This window comes from Oncorhynchus mykiss, chromosome 32, assembly GCF_013265735.2.
Source record: "Oncorhynchus mykiss isolate Arlee chromosome 32, USDA_OmykA_1.1, whole genome shotgun sequence".
NCBI classification, from domain to species: Eukaryota; Metazoa; Chordata; class Actinopteri; order Salmoniformes; family Salmonidae; genus Oncorhynchus; species Oncorhynchus mykiss.
In genome coordinates, this window is record NC_050572.1 from 33,516,776 (window position 1) to 33,536,209 (window position 19,434).

Sequence of the window (19,434 nt, forward strand, 5' to 3'; positions counted from 1 at the left end):
AGTGTGTGGGGGATAAGGCAAGTTGGTTGTCGGCCTCACTTCCTATACTGAATCAGTCATCTCACTAGACCCGACAATGCCATGAGACACACAGGGCTAGCACGCTGTGCTATCTGGAGGATTTCCATTGAACATACTGATCTGAGACATTGATTGGACGATAAGATAAGATAGTACTTTATTAATCCCCCAGAGGTGAAACTTGATTGCACCAGCCAATGCATACGGGGATGAGGAATGACCACTTGCCTTTCCTCTGGTGAAATGCAGTGTCATGAAATACAGTGAGTATACAAAACATTAGGAACACCTGCTCTTTCCATGACATAGACTGACCAGGTGAATCCAGGTGAAAGCTATGATCCCTTATTGATGTCACTTGTTAAATCCACTTCAATCAGTGTAGATGAAGGGGAGGAGACATGTTAAAGAAGGATTTTTAAGCCTTGAGACAATTGAGACATGGATTGTGTATGTGTGCCATTCAGAGGGTGAATGGGCAAGACAAAAAATGTAAGTGCATTTGAACGAGGTATGGTGGTAGGTGCCAGGTGCACTGGTTTGTGTCAAGAACTGCAACGCTGCTGGGTTTTTCACACTCAACAGTTTCCCGTGTGTATCAAGAATGGTCCACCAGCCAACTTGACACAACTGTGGTAAACATTGGAGTCAACATGGGCCAGCATCCCTGTGGAACACTTTCAACAACTTGTGGAGTTGATGCCCCAATGAAATTAGGCTGTTCTGAGGGCAACAATGGATGTATATTCTGTATGTGCCATGTACTCAATGCTTGTATATCATGCTGTTATGTCCATTAGTAGTTATTTCTATTAGTAGTACAATACGACACAGCAAGCTTTAGTTTGGGCTTCAAAAGGTTCCCAAAAAGAGAGTACATGCTTTCCGAATTTCTTCTTTTTACATGACACCTCCTCTCTTTCTACTTCTGACGACAATCAACATTTTTCTAACTGAAAATCGCTCCCTTTATTATTCATTATCACAGCTACTATTTCCGTTGATCTGAGGACCACCTTAAGAATAATGTAGCTTCAATGCTAACAGTACATCTCAATTAACATAAATAGTACAGCTTGACATTACAGTACGTAGCGTTAGGCAGAAGTGCAATAATTCCAAGATTATAACGTCATATTACATTTTGACAGCTATAACAGAGCAGTAAACCAGTCCCCTAGCACTCTGGACAAAAGTAATGCAAGTCACATTTGTGAGAACTGCTACATAATCTGCTTGACTAGAAGGTCCTTTCTGACGAATATTGATTAAATAGGATAATTCAGTGTGAGAAAGTACAACGAAAACAACATCAAAAACACGCACGTTACGTGTCGTAACAGTGACTGTAGACACACATCAATGGGAAAGCACACATTTCACAGATAGAAATCCATAGAAAATAATAATATATTGAGAAACAAGTTGACTGGCCTATTCAGACTACTTCTCCCAAGAGCCTTTGCAGGTATAGATTAGAATATTGGATACTTTGAATGGTGAATATTTTTTACATTCATTGTTCATTGTTACTCAAACTTAGTGCCCACAGAGCCATGACATTTTCTCTTAACCAATTACATTTTGTCAGACTAAAACGACAACCAGTAACATTAAAAACAATGAAAGACTGAAACATGGATTTGGTCAGGTCCCCTTTTCTTCTGATGAGTAAGACCGAGCGCTGAGAATGAAAATACTGGATGGACGAGTTGATTGCGCGCTTGCATTGAACTCGCCAGTTAAGATGCACTTAGGGCTTGGCAGCAAGGCAGTGGACACAGGCAGTTAGGAGGAGGAATCCAGGGCCAAATAGAAAACGGGTTAGAGGTGAAAGGTGAGACAGGCAGAGAAAAGGGGCACTAAGACACATGGAAAGAAGAGGGGATCGATAGAAAGGGTTGACCATAGAAACAGATATGTCGTTGGCATAACGTACTTGAGGAGAGAAGGTAAGGCTGTGACAGTAGACACATACGCAGACACTACAGCCAGGCAGGGGTATGATGATAGGTCTACCTGAGCACCCGGAGCCTCTCCTCAGCCCATACGAGTCGCCACCTAGAGGATGCAGGGACAGGTTGAGAGAGAGGGAGATGGAGAGACAGAGAGCGAGAGGGTGGGGTTGGGGGGGGGGATTTGGAGAGAGAGAGAAAATGAAGGAGTAAGGACTCACAAAGTAGGAGCTAGCCAACTAGGTTTACCAACAATACAAACATTACTAACCTGCAGTCGGCATGCTATGCTATCTTGTACATGGTACTTACGATGACACATACTAACCTTTAGCATTCTTCATAAACCGTCAAATGAAGAGTTATACATGTACATGCGTGTTTGTCACAGTTATCTGGCAAGTTATTCATATATCCTGTCCTGTGAAATATAACTCTAGAGCGTTGGGCTAGTAGCTGAAAGGTCGCTAGTTTGAATACCCGATCTGTTGATATATCCTTGAGTTAGCCACTTAACCCTAATTTGCTCCGAGGGCGCTGTGCTACCATGACTGACCTTGTAAAACAACACATTTCTCTGCACCTCTCCGGTGTATGTGACAATAAAACATTATTATTATCATTTTGGGGGGTAACAACTGGTATAATTAATTGGAGACCGACTGAGAATGTTGTTACGCAGACAAATAGAAGTCATCTTGTAATATAATACATCACGCACATCGTTGGTTAGGCCGTCTCACCTGCGAGATGTTGATTCCGGTCAGTTTCTCCACCGCCGCTGGTAGGCGGGTCATGATGTCTAGCACCTCCCCTGTGAGCTGGGCCGCGCCCACCTCGCCGCCGCCGCTGGATATCATGGTGATCTTCTGAGCCTGCGCCAGAGGCCTGCTGATCTCTTCCGCCATCTAGAGGAGGACAGAGGCACATACGAGAGGTGTCCGTCCAGTTTCTATGCCCGGTGATCGGATTTTGGGCTCTACAACTATGTGCACGAACTAACTTTCTATCAGTGTTATGACTTTTTCATGCAAATCTTCGATTCCATGCAGGATTTTACGCGATCGTTAAACGTCCACATCTCATATGTGTATTTGAGCTCTGTCTCTTCAAAGGTTTGTTTCTCACTAGTGGTAGTTGCTCCAGCAGCATGTCCACCATGGCTCCCTCCTTGTACTGCTGGAAGGCTTCGGCCTTCTTGGCCATCTGCTCCGCCTCGGCTCTCCCCTTCGCCTCCACAGCAAAGGCCTCCGCATCTCCCTTAATCTGAGAGAGAGAGAGAAAGAGAGAAGAACATTTTGTTATGACGATCAAACTATGTTGTTCCAGCCTCCTTGGGTGTAACTTATCTTAAGTTGACTGCAATATTTAGTAGTATTGATTTGAGCAAGCAAAATGGCTTGAGTGTGGTGAACGTGGACTTCTCCTATTACCATTAAAGTTCTCTCTGCTTATACGAGTCACAGACACAAGAATGAGCTGCTTTTAGGGGTAAAACAAGCTTGAAACAGTAACAGTCCTATACTAACAATGTCGTTTTCAGAATCTATCTCGAACAATGTGATGCTCACTCACCCTAATGGACTCTGCTTCAGCCTCTGCCTCCATGATGAGCTGTGCACTGTGGGAAGAGAAACATTTATTTGATCTCATACACCTTGGTTGGCCAGTGAGGTATACATTACGGATATAGTACATATTCAGTATAGTATAGTATATAGTATCAGTATAGTTTGTATATGTGTTTTTTTTTGTCTGTCTCATACTCCATAGAACGCATTAATTATCTAGTATATTTTCATTGTCTATGCAATACATCTTTCACAAACTAAAATATATAATTTGTGAAAGGTCTTTTGGAGACCCTGTGGCCGTTACTCACCGCTGGGCCTCGGCCAGCTTCTCCAGGCGGTATCTCTCAGCCTCAGCGGGCTTCTTGACCTTGGCCTCCAGCTCCTTCTCCCTGCGGGTGATCTCTTGCTCCTGGAGCATGATCTGCTGAGAGCGCTCCACCACCTTCACCTGCATCTTCTCCTCCTCGATGCGCTGCTTGGTCTTGGCCACCTGACAGGGAGGGTTCAAACGGTAAGACCAAGATCTCAGTGGCGCTCTTTGTGACCATTTTTAAGAGGTTATGTTTGACCTCTATGTGGTTTTTGTTGTTGTTGCGTATTCCGTGTTTTACTTTTGTGTTGTTTTGTTTCAATTGGTTTGGTGAGCTGCTTTCCATTTTGAGAACAAACAAATAACGAGATTGGGTGTGCAGTACAATACATCCGTGTCTTAGCATAATATCATGGACATACCTGTAGCTGGTAGGCCATCTCGGACTCCGCCTTCTTGGTATTGACTTCGATGTCATAGGATGCTTTCTTCAGCTCATAGTCCCTCTGAGCCTTGGCCATCTGGATCTCATTTACATACTGGGCTGAGATCTTCTCCTGCATGGCATGGGCCTCCTACAGCGAGAGACACAGAGAGAGGGGCAAAAGAAACAAGAGGAGTTTGGACAAGGAAAGGTTGAGATGGAGTACCAGGAAAGAGAAAAGTAATGTATCTATTTATTTCACCTTTATTTAACCAGGTAGGCTAGTTGAGAACAAGTTCTCATTTACAACTGCGACCTGGCCAAGATAAAGCAAAGCAGTGCGACACATACAACAACACAGAATTACACATGGGATAAACAAACATACAGTCAATAATACAATAGAAAAAGTCTATATACAGTGTGTGCAAATGAGGTAGGATAAGGGAGGTAAAGGCAATAAATAGGCTATAGTGGTAAAATAATTACAATTTATCAATTAAACACTGGAGTGATATATGTGCAGAAGATGAGTGTGCAAGTAGAGATACTGGGGTGCAAAGGAGCAAAATAAATAAAATAAATAACCGTATGGGGATGAGGTAGTTGGATGGGCTGTTTACAGATTGGCTATGTAAAGGTGCAGTGATCTGTGAGAGCTGCTCTGACAGCTGGTGCTTAAAGCTAGTGAGGGAGGTATGAGTCTCCAGCTTCATTGATTTTTGCAGTTCTTCCAGTCATTGGCAGCAGAGAACTGGAAGGAAAGGCGGCCAAGGTAGGAATTGGCTTTGGGTGTGACCAGTGAAATATACCTGCTGGAGTGCGTGCTATGAGTGGGTTCTGCTATGGTGACCAGTGTGCTGAGATAAGTCGGGGCTTTACCTAGCAAAGACTTATAGATGACCTGGAGCCAGTGGGTTTGGCGACGAATATGAAGCGAGGGCCAGCCAACGAGAGCATACAGGTCGCAGTGGTGGGTAGTATATGGGGCTTTGGTGACAAAACAGATGGCACTGTGATAGACTGCATCCAATTTGCTGAGTAGAGTGTTGGAGGCTATTTTGTAAATGACATCGCCGAAGTCAAGGATCGGTAGGATAGTCAGTTTTACGAGAGTATGTTTGGCAGCATGTATATATATATATATATTTCTATATATATATGTACGGGGGATTGTAAATGATGCAGACAATTACATTGATTACATTGATGGAAACTACAATCTATCTGCAATATTCAAGTTGGTCTACCCCCCCCCCCCCCCCCAAAAAAAATCAAGTAAGAATGGTTAAGGAAAACCAAGCAAAAGAAAATATGATGGTGAATTCCGAAATAAACAAGAGCAAGGTAAAGGATAACGGGTTGAGGGAGAGAAGGTAGAAAGAATGAGAGACTAGAGATAAGGGAGAGGTGGCTCACCCTGATCACAGCATCCCTCTTGAACTGGGCCTCTCCGATGCGGGCGTCTTTCTGCACCTGGGCGGTCCTGGACTTCCCCAGGGAGTGGAGGTAGTCCTGAACCACAGAGAGGAAGACAGCATGCTTTTAGTTTAGGGTCGATTATTTACCTGGCATCCATCTAGTGTCCATTATTTACCTTTTATTGGAGCATCTGCGGAAAAATGGAGTCTCCATTGAAAGTAGAGAGAGAAAGCACACCTGGTCATCGTGAACGTCTTTGAGCGTGTAGCTGACCACGCTGATGCCCATGTTGACCAGGTCAGACGAGGCCACCTTGAACACCTCCTCCGAGAACTTCTTGCGGTCCCTATAGATCTCCTGATGGGGGAAATAACAGAGTTAGGGCCTATGTTGATATACAGTGCCTTGCGAAAGTATTCGGCCCCCTTGAACTTTGCGACCTTTTGCCACATTTCAGGCTTCAAACATAAAGATATAAAACTGTATTTTTTTGTGAAGAATCAACAACAAGTGGGACACAATCATGAAGTGGAACAACATTTATTGGATATTTCAAACTTTTTTAACAAATCAAAAACTGAAAAATTGGGCGTGCAAAATTATTCAGCCCCCTTAAGTTAATACTTTGTAGCGCCACCTTTTGCTGCGATTACAGCTGTAAGTCGCTTGGGGTATGTCTCTATCAGTTTTGCACATCGAGAGACTGAATTTTTTTATCCATTCCTCCTTGCAAAACAGCTCGAGCTCAGTAAGGTTGGATGGAGAGCATTTGTGAACAGCAGTTTTCAGTTCTTTCCACAGATTCTCGATTGGATTCAGGTCTGGACTTTGACTTGGCCATTCTAACACCTGGATATGTTTATTTTTGAACCATTCCATTGTAGATTTTGCTTTATGTTTTGGATCATTGTCTTGTTGGAAGACAAATCTCCGTCCCAGTCTCAGGTCTTTTGCAGACTCCATCAGGTTTTCTTCCAGAATGGTCCTGTATTTGGCTCCATCCATCTTCCCATCAATTTTAACCATCTTCCCTGTCCCTGCTGAAGAAAAGCAGGCCCAAACCATGATGCTGCCACCACCATGTTTGACAGTGGGGATGGTGTGTTCAGGGTGATGAGCTGTGTTGCTTTTACGCCAAACATAACGTCTTGCATTGTTGCCAAAAAGTTCAATTTTGGTTTCATCTGACCAGAGCACCTTCTTCCACATTTTTGGTGTGTCTCCCAGGTGGCTTGTGGCAAACTTTAAATGACACTTTTTATGGATATCTTTAAGAAATGGCTTTCTTCTTGCCACTCTTCCATAAAGGCCAGATTTGTGCAATATACGACTGATTGTTGTCCTATGGACAGAGTCTCCCACCTCAGCTGTAGATCTCTGCAGTTCATCCAGAGTGATCATGGGCCTCTTGGCTGCATCTCTGATCAGTCTTCTCCTTGTATGAGCTGAAAGTTTAGAGGGACGGCCAGGTCTTGGTAGATTTGCAGTGGTCTGATACTCCTTCCATTTCAATATTATCGCTTGCACAGTGCTCCTTGGGATGTTTAAAGCTTGGGAAATCTTTTTGTATCCAAATCCGGCTTTAAACTTCTTCACAACAGTATCTCGGACCTGCCTGGTGTGTTCCTTGTTCTTCATGATGCTCTCTGCGCTTTTAACGGACCTCTGAGACTATCACAGTGCAGGTGCATTTATACGGAGACTTGATTACACACAGGTGGATTGTATTTATCATCATTAGTCATTTAGGTCAACATTGGATCATTCAGAGATCCTCACTGAACTTCTGGAGAGAGTTTGCTGCACTGAAAGTAAAGGGGCTGAATAATTTTGCACGCCCAATTTTTCAGTTTTTGATTTGTTCAAAAAGTTTGAAATATCCAATAAATGTCGTTCTACTTCATGATTGTGTCCCACTTGTTGTTGATTCTTCACAAACAAATACAGTTTTATATCTTTATGTTTGAAGCCTGATATGTGGCAAAAGGTCGCAAAGTTCAAGGGGGCCGAATACTTTCGCAAGGCACTGTACTTTCTTTTGACAATGAAAAGATGCAGTGCTCCCTCTCCATCATGCTACTATGTAGTTGAACACATAGCCAGAAATAGATTTTCATATGACTATGGCTCGACTGTAAATATATAATATGGTTTGATTTGTTGTTTGTTATGGTTTGTTTGTTATGGTCTGTTTGTTATGGTCTGTTTATGGTCTGTTTGTTATGGTCTGTTTGTTATGGTATGTTTGTTATGGTCTGTTTATGGTCTGTTTGTTATGGTCTGTTTGTTACGGTCTGTTTGTTATGATATGTTTGTTATGGTCTGTTTATGGTCTGTTTGTTTTGGTCTGTTTGTTATGGTCTGTTTGTTATGATATGTTTGTTATGGTCTGTTTGTTACGGTCTGTTTGTTATGATCTGTTTGTTACGGTCTGTTTGTTATGATATGTTTGTTATGGTCTGTTTATGGTCTGTTTGTTATGGTCTGTTTGTTATGATATGTTTGTTATGGTCTGTTTGTTACGGTCTGTTTGTTATGATCTGTTTGTTACGGTCTGTTTGTTATGATATGTTTGTTATGGTCTGTTTATGGTCTGTTTGTTATGGTCTGTTTGTTATGATATGTTTGTTATGGTCTGTTTGTTACGGTCTGTTTGTTATGATATGTTTGTTATGGTCTGTTTATGGTCTGTTTGTTTTGGTCTGTTTGTTATGGTCTGTTTGTTATGGTATGTCACAAGCCATTTCTAGTATGCAATGTGCTGTTTTGCGTATGGTACATATACTACCGTTCAAAAGTTTGGGGTCACTTAGAAATGTCCTTATTTTTTAAAGAAAATCACATTTTTTGTCCATTAAAATAACATCAAATTGATCAGAAATACAGTGTAGACATTGTTAATGTTGTAAATTACTATTGTAGCTGGAAACGGATTATTTCTTATGGAATATCTACATAGGTGTACAGAGGCCCTTTATCATCAAACATCACTCCTGTGTTCCAATGGCACGTTGTGTTAGCTAATCCAAGTTTATCATTTTAAAAGGCTAATTGATCATTAGAAAACCCATTTGCAATTATGTTAGTACAACTGCATACTGTTGTTCTGATTAAAGAAGCAATAGAATTGGCCTTCTTTAGACTAGTTGAGTATCTGGAGCATCAGCATTTGTGTGTTCGATTACAGGATCAAAATGGCTAGAAACAAAGAACTTTATTCTGAAACTCATCAGTCTATTCTTGTTCTGAGAAATGAAGGCTGTTCTATGCGAGAAATTGTCAAGAAACTGAAGATCTCATACATGCTGTGTACTACTCCCTTCACAGAACAGCGCAAACTGGCCCTAACCAGAATAGAAAGAGGAGTAGGAGGCCCCGGTGCACAACTGAGCAAGAGGACAAGTACATTAGAGTGTCTAGTTTGAGAAACAGACGCCTCACAAGTCCTCAACTGGCAGCTTCAATAAATAGTACACGTAAAACACCAGTCTAAATGTCAACAGTGAAGAGGCGACTCCGGGATGCTGGCCTTCGAGGCAGAGTTGCAAAGAAAAAGCCATATCTCAGACTGGCCAATAAAAAGAAAAGATTAAGATGGGCAAAAGAACACAGACACTGGACAGAGGAACTCTGCGTAGAAGGCCAGCATCCCGGAGTCGCTTCTTCACTGTTGACGTTGAGACTGGTGTTTTGTGGGTGGGCCTCTGTACGTCTATGTAGATATTCCATTAGAAATCAGCCTTTTCCAGCTACAATAGTAATTTACAACATTAACAATGTCTCCACTGTATTTCTGAACAATTTGATGTTATTTTAACGGACAAAAAATTTGCTTTTCTTTCAAAAACAAGGACATTTCTAAGTGACCCCAAACTTTTGAACGGTGGTGTACATAAAGAAATACCCTCTAATAAAAGGTGACATTATGTACAGTCGCCTCATATTAAACAATTGATCTCAAATCCAAAATGCTGGAGTATGGGGCCAAATTAAAAGTTTTAGCTTCCCTGTCCAAATAAATGGGTAGGGGAGTGTATCTCTAGCCATAGCTCTTGGGTTTGGTCATGGCTTTAAAGCATTGAAATCAGTGATATGCTATAATGTGCTGTTTGTTTATCTGTAACTGCAGATGTGGCCAGTAAGAGTGCTATCCAGTTAACCTCATGCAACCGTGAAGAAGGCAAATGGTGCCAAAATGTTTCTATATTGCACTAAAATGGGTGAGCTGCTATAATGTAGCCTGATCCCAGATCTGTTTGTGACATCTTGCAAAACAGATGTTCTACAACAGGTTGGTCAAAACAAGCATTGTGATTGGGTACTCGGCAGGTACTCGACTTCGCCTTGGACCAACGACCGCAGCACGGCTGTGCTAAAAAGGTCAAGTTTACCTCCACAGTCAGGTGGGCAATAATGGCCCTCTGGTGACCCTCCAGCGTCTCCAGGGCGATTTGGGCGATCTCGCCCTCCGACTTCCCCATGAACATCTGACAGGCTGCGGCCAGCATCTGCTTGTTCTGCCCCTGGATCTTCATCTGGAGGGAGGAGAGCACACAGGTTAATAGTTCATTAGGGCACGCAACCGAAAACATTTTGAAATGTTTTGAAACAGAAAATGTGCATTTTATGAGCAAGTTCAGGTAGTCCCTCCCTGTTTCCCTGTTTTAGTCTGTTGTTGGTGATTAATGAGCATGACTCAGGTGTGCACATTGCTAAACAAACAGAAGCATCTGCTGTATACTACCCGACTACACAGCAGTAGTAGTAGTACTAACACTCCCAACAGGCAAGGTTACTCAGTTCTGTCCAAAGCACAAGCGAGTGAGGTATTTAATCATTTAAGACCTGTGTATAAATGAATGATATAAGCAAAACAGTTGGCGTGTTTTAATTAGCTACTTGATACCTACTTACTTAAAGAGAGCCTTTACGTTTGTGTTCAAAACTGGGGCCATTATTGCCCACCTGACTGTGGAGGTAAACTTTTGAGCACAGCTCTGCTGCGGTCGTTGACACAAGGCTTAAAGGTGATGTAACAGAATAGTGCCGTTACATTGGCTCAGGAAGAAATGGAGACAGAGAAAGATGGAGAGACAAACCTGGGCAATACCAGTGACCGAGATGGGAACCCCATGCCGGGTGTAGACTTTATCACTCTTCACGTTCAGCGTCAGAGTGTTCAGGGAGATCCTGGGAGAGAGGAGGGGAAATGAGAGAGAGAGATAGTCATTCCACAATGCTGTAGTATGATATCCCAAAACAATGGCAAATGGCAACGCACGGCCAATATATGTGTTTGCAGACGTGAACAGGAAAAGAGACCACACCTCTGGATCTTCTGAACACAGGGAAGCACAAACACTCTGCCTCCAGAAATCATTACTGGAGGAGAACGGCAGAGCCCTGAGAAACAGAGAGCGAGAGCGAGAGAGGGAGAGCGAGAGAGAGAGAGCGAGAGAGGGAGAGCAAGAGAGCGAGAGAGAGAGGGAGAGCGAGAGAGAGCGAGAGAGCGAAAGAGCAAGAGAAGGAGAGCGAGAGAGCGAGAGGATGGTGAGATACGCATGCGAGTATTACTACCATCTTAGAGCTCTTCAATGTAATATGTTTAGAAATGGATAATAGAATTGTATTGATTAGAGAATGGACCTGACACCACCATAGCCTCATTTGGACCACATGTGTAGAACATGTTTTTTTCTCCCTCAGATTCTAGAAATACAAAAAAATACACACACAAAATGTAATTAAACTATTTCATATACAAAGCTTCAATGCTTGGCAATGGGCCAGACAGTGGTCTACTTAAGAGTCGTACATTGGCATATTGCTCAAGCTTTTATAGCTTCATTCATCAGTCATACTTGACAGCTTTGACTGAAATCTATACAGTAGGCCTAATAATAATTTCATATAGCTACTGTAAGTAACAAATGTGACTAAACGTTTTCTATATTTCAATTCAGATTTAATCCGAATTTGAGCTGGTAGTCAGTATTAGAACTATTGTGATCTTCTCCATGAAAATCCAAGAGGAGCCTTGAGAAAGTTCTCGAGACAACACTGACTGCTAATTTAATTTGCGTAAATGTTGCGCATCATCACTCGGGACATTTTGCTGATAAAGAGCATAGAAAGACAAGCTAATATATGTATCAACAAATGTATCAACACACATGCAAATATGATATAAATAAAACATGCAAGGGTGTAGCAACTCGTTACCAAATGATACAAATGTGTCCAATTCCACTATCCTTTTTGCCAGACCCCACTGCTGTTTACATTCATTGCAATCCGAGATGCTTCAAATCAATCGAATGATTAGGCGAAGTATGTCCAATCACTTACCAATTTGACAGAATGAACTAATGCAGAATGCAAATGTATAGATAATTGTTTTTGCTCTCAAAATACAGAAGCGTTATTCTTGCTATCGTCTGTCCAATGACTGTATGTATATATGAAGCGTTTGTCCCGTTATAGCCCTTCCCGTCAAAAGAGTCTATCCATCGTCTCACGCCCATTACAAAATGTGCTGTCGCCATCTGGTGTTGCGGTGGTGAATTTAATTTCATTCAGTGATCAGTGTGAAATACTTCAGTATTTAGGATACAATATCGAATTACTTAGCTAGATCAACAAAAGTATTGCATTTCTGCTCTTTAGTTGCACTTTTTTATTTGTTGTTTATTTGATGTGACCCCGCCCCTCTGCTATGAAAAGCCAACTGACATTTACTCCTGGGGTGCTGACCTGTTGCACCCTCTATAACCATTATTATTATTATTATTTGACCCTGCTGGTCGTCTATGAACATTTTAACATCTTGAAGAGCGATCTGGCCTTAAGGACCATGTACTCTTATAATCTTCACCGCCACAGCCAGAAGAGGACTGACAACACCTCTGAGCCTGGTTCCTCTCTAGGTTTCCTCCTAGGTTCCTGCCTTTCTAGGGAGTTTTTTTTCTAGCCACCGCGTTTCTACATCTGCATTGCTTGCTGTTTGGGGTTTTAGGCGTGGTTTCTGTATAAGCCCTTTGTGACATCTGCTTATGTAAAAAAAAAAAAGGCTTTATATATACATTTGATTGGTGTGGAGCTTAAATGTGTTGCTTCATACAACCACCCCGTTGAATATTTGTCTTATTAAGGCCTCAGACGCAGTGACCGGGGTAATCAGCACAGCACGTAGCATGGTTACATATATATATATATATTTGGCCATTGGATGTTATAACCAAACAGCAGAAGATAGTATTCTGCATGATCATTATATCTGTTTTCAACTCAAAATGTAGGATGATGAACATCATTTTGGACTTATTGTAGTAAGGTTATCAATATGTACGTCATTTGTCTTGGCTGATCTGATTTAAGGGAATCAATTGCTGTACATAATATCACTGTTTTATTGATTTATTCTAGGAACTATTTTCACATCTAATCGGGGGGGGGGGATTATTTTCCAACAATACCTTTTTGCATTAATAGACTATTTTATATGAGTCTTACAGGATTCGAGGCAAGTCATACAGTTCATGATCATCTAGATTAGAACATATTTGATAGCGAGTGCGCTGACTCCATGTCCTGCCAGCTAAAACAGGGCAGTAACAGGACGGGACGCGGCACTCCCTCTCTACTTCCGGCCCCTTTCTTTACGGTAGAGAAACCCCGTTGATTTTCTTTCCTCAGCCAATCAAGATTGGGTTTCCGAAGTCCTTGTCCAATCATTAGCGCAAACTTCGGGTTGGCCACTGTCCAGACTTTTACATTTGTTGTCCCGCCTTACTCAAAGGTGGCATCCACATATTTCACAGTAGTGAGTGTGTCAACAGCGTCGACATAACAGCACTTCAATTTATTCTCTTGTATTTTCTATTACTACACGCTTACAGAATGAGGGAAATTGTACACATTCAGGCCGGGCAGTGCGGTAACCAGATTGGGGCCAAGGTAAGAATCTTAAAAACTTAAACGAACAATGTCTAGGCTTACATTTGGGAATTAATAAATAATGCATTGTAAAAACTATTTGTTGCTTCTCAAAAAGTTGTATTCTAGGCTATGGGTATTTTAAGTTTTTAAAAATCCACTTAGCCTAAATGTTGAACATTCAATGCAGTATATTCCGTTATGGTCTCTTTTTTCTAACATGAGGCCATTTAAAGTTCCCAATGGATGAAGAGTGCCGGAATGAATATGCCTTTTGTTGTCTGTTTTTCAGTCCACTTGTAAAGCTTTTACGTCGTTTTTGTTCTTTATGGGAAATACATTTATCTTTTGCCAATGTAAACTAGTCTTAGAAGAAAGCACAACTGGAAAAACGCTGACAGTTATTTTATTATGGTAAGATATCCCCGGGGCTATTGAGACGTGATTTCGCTGGGCGTCTGTCTGCTTTTTCTGCCACGCTCATTGTTTCGTGTCTGGAATAGCCTTTTCTTCAATAGACTACGAAAAAGAGATGTCTAAAATGAAGACTTTAAAACACAGATGAAAAAACAACTAGACATTTATACACAAGACACTTAGTTCTAAAGTTATGACACGGTAGAAAAACTATAGCTTCACAAAGGCTAGTTCACCCCCCGCGGTTTACAGATGTTGACGCGCAAAGAGTTTACACAAGTTTACATTTCCTATACTTTTAGTCTCAGTAGACTATATGTATTCCCTTGCATTACACATTTAGTTAATTAGGCTATGTCTCTAGATAGCCTCCTATAATACTATTGAGTCATCTTTAGGCAGTGGCACGAGTCAAACTTTAAACATAACTTGTAAAAGAGTAATGGGCTTTTTACAACAAAAACGCATGCCCTGTTGCGCATTGACACGTCGCATCTTGGCTGACTACACATAATAGACCAGTAAAATAAACCATTATTAACGTGATGGTGATTTAAAGAGAATAGCTGGGACACTACAGCTGTCTTATTGGGGCTGAATCAACGTCCTTTAATTTAAGGGGGAAAAAGGGGAAAGTTGCTGAAGCAGGCAAGGGAGAGATTAATGATCGGGCTCCCGAGTGGCGCAGCGGTCTAAGGCACAACATCTCAGTGCAAGAGGCGTCACTACAGTCACTAGTTCGAATCCAGGCTGTATTACATCCGGCTGTGATTGTAAGTTCCATAGGGCGGTGCACAATTGGTCCAGCGTCGTTCAGGTTTGGTCGAGGTAGGCCGTGATTGTAAATAATATTTTTTTTTTTGTAAATAAGATTTTTTTTTGTAACTGACTTGCCTAGTTAAATAATAAATATATAACGCCAACAACTGTGAAGGGGACTTCTGGGGAGGGATATGAGCAGGCTGTGGACTATGAGAGCACATGACATCGTTTAAATGACTCATGCTTGTGATAAGGAGTCGAGTACACACTTAAGTGTAGCCTATATGTTTTTATCCACAACTTTAGTTATTTTACACAACACCATTTGGCAACACCAGCCATGTCCAGTGGGCCAGTGAAACGTCATCAACATAATGTAATATCCACAAGGCCTCATTAACTCTCTTTAAATATGCTGTCTATAGCAAATAGCTACATAAGTCTATTCAGACCTACCCTTTGTGGTGAATGGAATTCTGATGGGAAACAGAGTGTGTCAATAGGCTGACTTGGTAGCCCTAACTTGTTGATGTGTTAAATGCGAATGTGTATTACCAGACAGCACGGTGAACAAGAATGGGCCATTTCACTAATATTTCTTGATAATCAGAGGGTCAAGAATAGATGGTAAAGTGGGGTGAAATCTCAAAGAGGTGTTTCATATAGAACTAGGTTCTCGCTCTCTCTATTTCAGATTAGGGTCAGTTGAGTTCGCATCAATCTGTCCCAGTGGGCTAATTCCTCTGGGATGGTTCCACTTTGCCCGCTCACGTGGTAGCCTACAGAGTATTGCTTCTCTCCCTCTCTCTCTTGTTCAGCCGTTTATAACACGTCTTCATGGACGGTAGATATTCTAACGTAAGTATAGAGTTGTTTGAAGCAGCTCTTTACGCCCATCTCTTGAGCTGGTCTTCCACTCCAAGACTAGATGTTTCTCCACATTACTCCCTTGTTGTTGCTGCAGCCCTCCCAGGTCAGAAAAGTGACATCAGTAGTAGTGACACGACCATGCACGCATGGATGTGTGCAGGCATCACATCCACACTCATGCATCTACACACACTTCTCAGACTTCGCAATACCGCACACACACTATAGCTTTGCAGTGTGACTGCGAAGCTGAACTAACGAATACACCGAGCACACCACAACTGTCCTTGCACTGTACGTTGCACAAGGGGGGGGGGGGGGGGGGAATCTGTAGCCTAGCTTGAAAAGCACCAATTCAGCTATAGAAATGCGATTTTGAACGTGCTGCTCAATGCCTTGTGACTGCGAAGGCAATTATTTCTTGGATTTGCCTCTATACTCCCTGAGAGAATTCTCAGGGAGTGTTTTTCTCCACCTGTGGTAGCTGGGTGGTCAGGAGCACACATCTGTGCCAGGATAGACAACCCAACTGGATAACATTTTGAATAGTTTGGGAATTATGTTGTGTATTGAATATCCATATGGTATATGTTTCAACTTAACATAATAGAGTGTCTTGCATGATGTTTTGTATGTTTTGTGTTGTAGAGGATACCTTGTATGGTATAGGGTCTTGTTCACCTTTACAGCAATAGTCATTTTTTCATGACATTTCTAATGTAATAATATAGTAACAACAATAACCAAATGTACTACCACTAGCTTCCCAACCACTTGACCTCACACCACTCCACATTCTGTTGGTAGTTCAGCCACTGAGCGCAACCAGCACTTTAGCAGTGCTGGCCTGTGTCAATTCAAGCCTCTCGGTTGACATGTCTCAACCTTTTTAGTTCTGGGAGGTGATCAGCGATGAACATGGCATTGACCCCACAGGCACCTACCATGGAGACAGTGACCTGCAGCTGGACAGGATCAGTGTCTACTACAACGAGGCTTCAGGTAGCACATCTCTACCCTCTACAGTTACAAATAACTTTTCAACCGAAGAACATCTTTGGTGCTTACACAGACATGTACATATAGGCATTTATTCTATTGAAATTGAGATTCATTTAAATTCTATCCTTAATGTAACGTAATGGGTGAACATCACAATGTGGCAGGAGATACTGGATAGGGTCACACAATTCGTGGACTAGTGGTGGTGTACAGGACGTGATGTATTTTGTCCTCCCCCTGGTGGACAGACAGGAGCTCCTCTCCCCTTGACATCAAATAACCCATTGTTCCCTGCAGTATTGAGCTGGTGTGTGTCTCTCTATCGTTGTCTCTCATGGAGGTGGCAAGTATGTACCCAGAGCGGTCTTAGTGGACCTGGAGCCCGGCACCATGGACTCTGTCAGATCCGGACCGTTCGGGCAGATCTTCAGACCAGACAACTTTGTGTTTGGTAAGGAACTAGAGGGGTTTGGGTTTAGCACTGCTTGGACATTGAAGGGACATATCACGTTTAGTTGGCATATAGGATAATGAAACACAAGGGAAAAAGTCATTATGAAACAGTCCTGTCATTTCAGGTGTTTGAGGTCTTTATGTCCCTCCTTTCCTCTGATGTTTCTAGGTCAGAGCGGTGCAGGAAACAACTGGGCAAAGGGCCACTACACTGAGGGAGCAGAGCTGGTGGACTCAGTCCTGGATGTGGTGAGGAAAGAGGCTGAGAGCTGTGACTGCCTCCAGGGTTTCCAGCTCACCCACTCCCTGGGTGGGGGCACTGGCTCGGGCATGGGCACCCTGCTCATCAGCAAGATCCGTGAAGAGTATCCCGACCGCATCATGAACACCTTCAGCGTGGTGCCCTCCCCTAAAGTGTCAGACACTGTGGTGGAGCCCTACAATGCCACCCTGTCAGTCCACCAGCTAGTGGAGAACACAGACGAGACCTTCTGCATTGACAACGAGGCTCTCTACGACATCTGCTTCCGGACCCTCAAACTCACCACGCCGACTTACGGAGACCTCAACCACCTGGTGTCGGCCACCATGAGCGGAGTCACCACTTGCCTGCGTTTCCCCGGTCAGCTCAACGCCGACCTCCGTAAACTGGCCGTCAACATGGTGCCTTTCCCCCGTCTCCACTTCTTCATCCCCGGCTTTGCCCCCCTCACCAGCAGGGGGAGCCAGCAGTACCGTGCCCTCACCGTGCCTGAGCTCACTCAGCAAGTGTTCGACGCCAAGAACATGATGGCCGCATGTGACCCGCGCCACGGTCGCTACCTCACTGTCGCCGCTGTCTTCCGTGGCCGCATGTCCATGAAGGAGGTGGACGAGCAGATGCTCAACGTCCAGAACAAGAACAGCAGCTACTTCGTTGAATGGATCCCCAACAACGTCAAGACCGCCGTCTGCGACATTCCTCCAAGAGGCCTCAAAATGGCCGTCACCTTCATCGGCAACAGCACGGCCATCCAGGAGCTGTTCAAGCGTATCTCTGAGCAGTTCACCGCCATGTTCCGCCGCAAGGCCTTCCTCCATTGGTACACCGGAGAGGGCATGGACGAGATGGAGTTCACTGAGGCAGAGAGCAACATGAACGACCTGGTGTCTGAGTACCAGCAGTACCAGGACGCCACCGCCGAGGAGGAGGGAGAGTTTGAGGAGGAGGCTGAGGAAGATGCTTAAAGACGGAGTGAAGCAACACGAGCAAGGAGGAAGAATGACGAAAAGTCCTACAAAAAGTCTGAAAAAAAATTCAAAATACCACAAAAAAAGTGAAAAACAAGAAAAGTACGAAAAGAAAATCGGAGGAATACTATACGTAGCTGAGAAGAGGAGGAGCCCAACTGCACACCCATAAATGGAGGATCATATCAGAAAATGACCTGGAACACAATATGGAGTTGTCTAGGAATTTAATTCCATTAGACAATAGCAAGGTTTTGAAACAAGATTATCTGAAAGAACATCAGCAAATTTGTGTGTACAGAACATTTTAGTAAATGTTTACACATTGAACTAATTTTCAAAGAGAAGCCATTGTTATTTTAGGTCAAGCCAGTTCGTCTATATGTCCAAACCCTGCTATAGTGTCAGGTATTGTTGACATCTGTACTGCACTATGAAGGACTGAAACTGCAACCTTCTTGCATGTTTAAAAAAAAAAAAAAAGTATTATAATTGTTTTGATCCTTGAGAAAGTGAAAAGCAAGGTGCCTCCGGGGAGAAATAAAAAGGCATTTTTAGAAAACCTCTCTCTGTTGTTATTATTGGAAGGAAAATATTCATATTAGTGTGGTATAATGAAGGAAAAATACACTCACAAGGAATCTATAAGAAACACTTACTGTAACACCGTTGCATTGCAACATTTTGAAAATCAGGTCAATAGAAACAAATAATAAATCAATAAACTGTTGGGCAAAGAAAATAGTCAAATATAATTATAGAAGAGTGTGAATATGAATAAGCACTTGAAAAAAGCAGACAACCCCAAATGCTCTTCCAAAAATATTGCTACCTTGTCCAGCACTAGATTAGAATATGTGGATTCCTCAACCTGGATCTGTGATGGGGCCCAAAAAGAGGCATAAGCAGTGACAGACAAATCAGATTGTATTTGTCACATTGTACTTCTTAAACAACAGGTATGGAATTGGAGTATCCCTTGGCTCCAATGATGCTAGTACAAACAGTTCACCACCAGCGGGGAAAGAACTCAGGAGGAGGAGAAGGGGGGGAAAGAGT

General features: G+C 42.7%; 2 protein-coding genes across 2 annotated transcripts; one reads left to right on the forward strand and one right to left on the reverse strand.

Moving 5' to 3' along the window:
* Positions 1–775: 775 nt before the first annotated feature.
* On the reverse strand, positions 776–12,476 carry LOC110488361 (flotillin-1). The gene is made up of 13 exons (XM_021560588.2): positions 12,055–12,476; positions 11,353–11,415; positions 11,034–11,109; positions 10,806–10,896; positions 10,098–10,241; positions 5,944–6,063; positions 5,704–5,799; positions 4,283–4,435; positions 3,859–4,040; positions 3,552–3,597; positions 3,105–3,242; positions 2,720–2,884; positions 776–2,082 (listed from the first exon to the last, which is right to left on the reverse strand). The coding sequence occupies exons 2-13, from the start codon at positions 11,393–11,395 to the stop codon at positions 2,062–2,064; spliced, it is 1,275 nt and encodes a 424-aa protein (XP_021416263.1). The 5' UTR covers positions 11,396–11,415; positions 12,055–12,476; the 3' UTR covers positions 776–2,061.
* Positions 12,477–13,459: 983 nt separating this feature from the next.
* LOC110488363 (tubulin beta chain) lies at positions 13,460–18,937 on the forward strand. Its single transcript, XM_021560590.2, has 4 exons — positions 13,460–13,662; positions 16,584–16,692; positions 17,033–17,143; positions 17,315–18,937. Exons 1-4 carry the CDS (start codon positions 13,606–13,608, stop codon positions 18,370–18,372), a joined length of 1,335 nt encoding a protein of 444 aa, XP_021416265.1. The 5' UTR covers positions 13,460–13,605; the 3' UTR covers positions 18,373–18,937.
* The last annotated feature ends 497 nt before the right edge of the window (positions 18,938–19,434 follow it).

Bases quoted from the DNA above. Each gene is read 5' to 3' on its own strand.
- LOC110488361 (XM_021560588.2), bottom strand. From the start codon at position 11,395: ATGTTCTACACATGTGGTCCAAATGAGGCTATGGTGGTGTCAG. The intron at 11,110-11,352 runs GTCCATTCTCTA...TCTGTTTCTCAG, and splicing joins TGAGGCTATGGTGGTGTCAG to GGCTCTGCCGTTCTCCTCCA. The intron at 3,243-3,551 runs GTGAGTGAGCAT...TCTCTCTCTCAG, and splicing joins CTGAAGCAGAGTCCATTAGG to ATTAAGGGAGATGCGGAGGC.
- LOC110488363 (XM_021560590.2), top strand. From the start codon at position 13,606: ATGAGGGAAATTGTACACATTCAGGCCGGGCAGTGCGGTAACCAGATT. The intron at 13,663-16,583 runs GTAAGAATCTTA...CAACCTTTTTAG, and splicing joins GTAACCAGATTGGGGCCAAG to TTCTGGGAGGTGATCAGCGA. The intron at 17,144-17,314 runs GTAAGGAACTAG...TGATGTTTCTAG, and splicing joins ACCAGACAACTTTGTGTTTG to GTCAGAGCGGTGCAGGAAAC.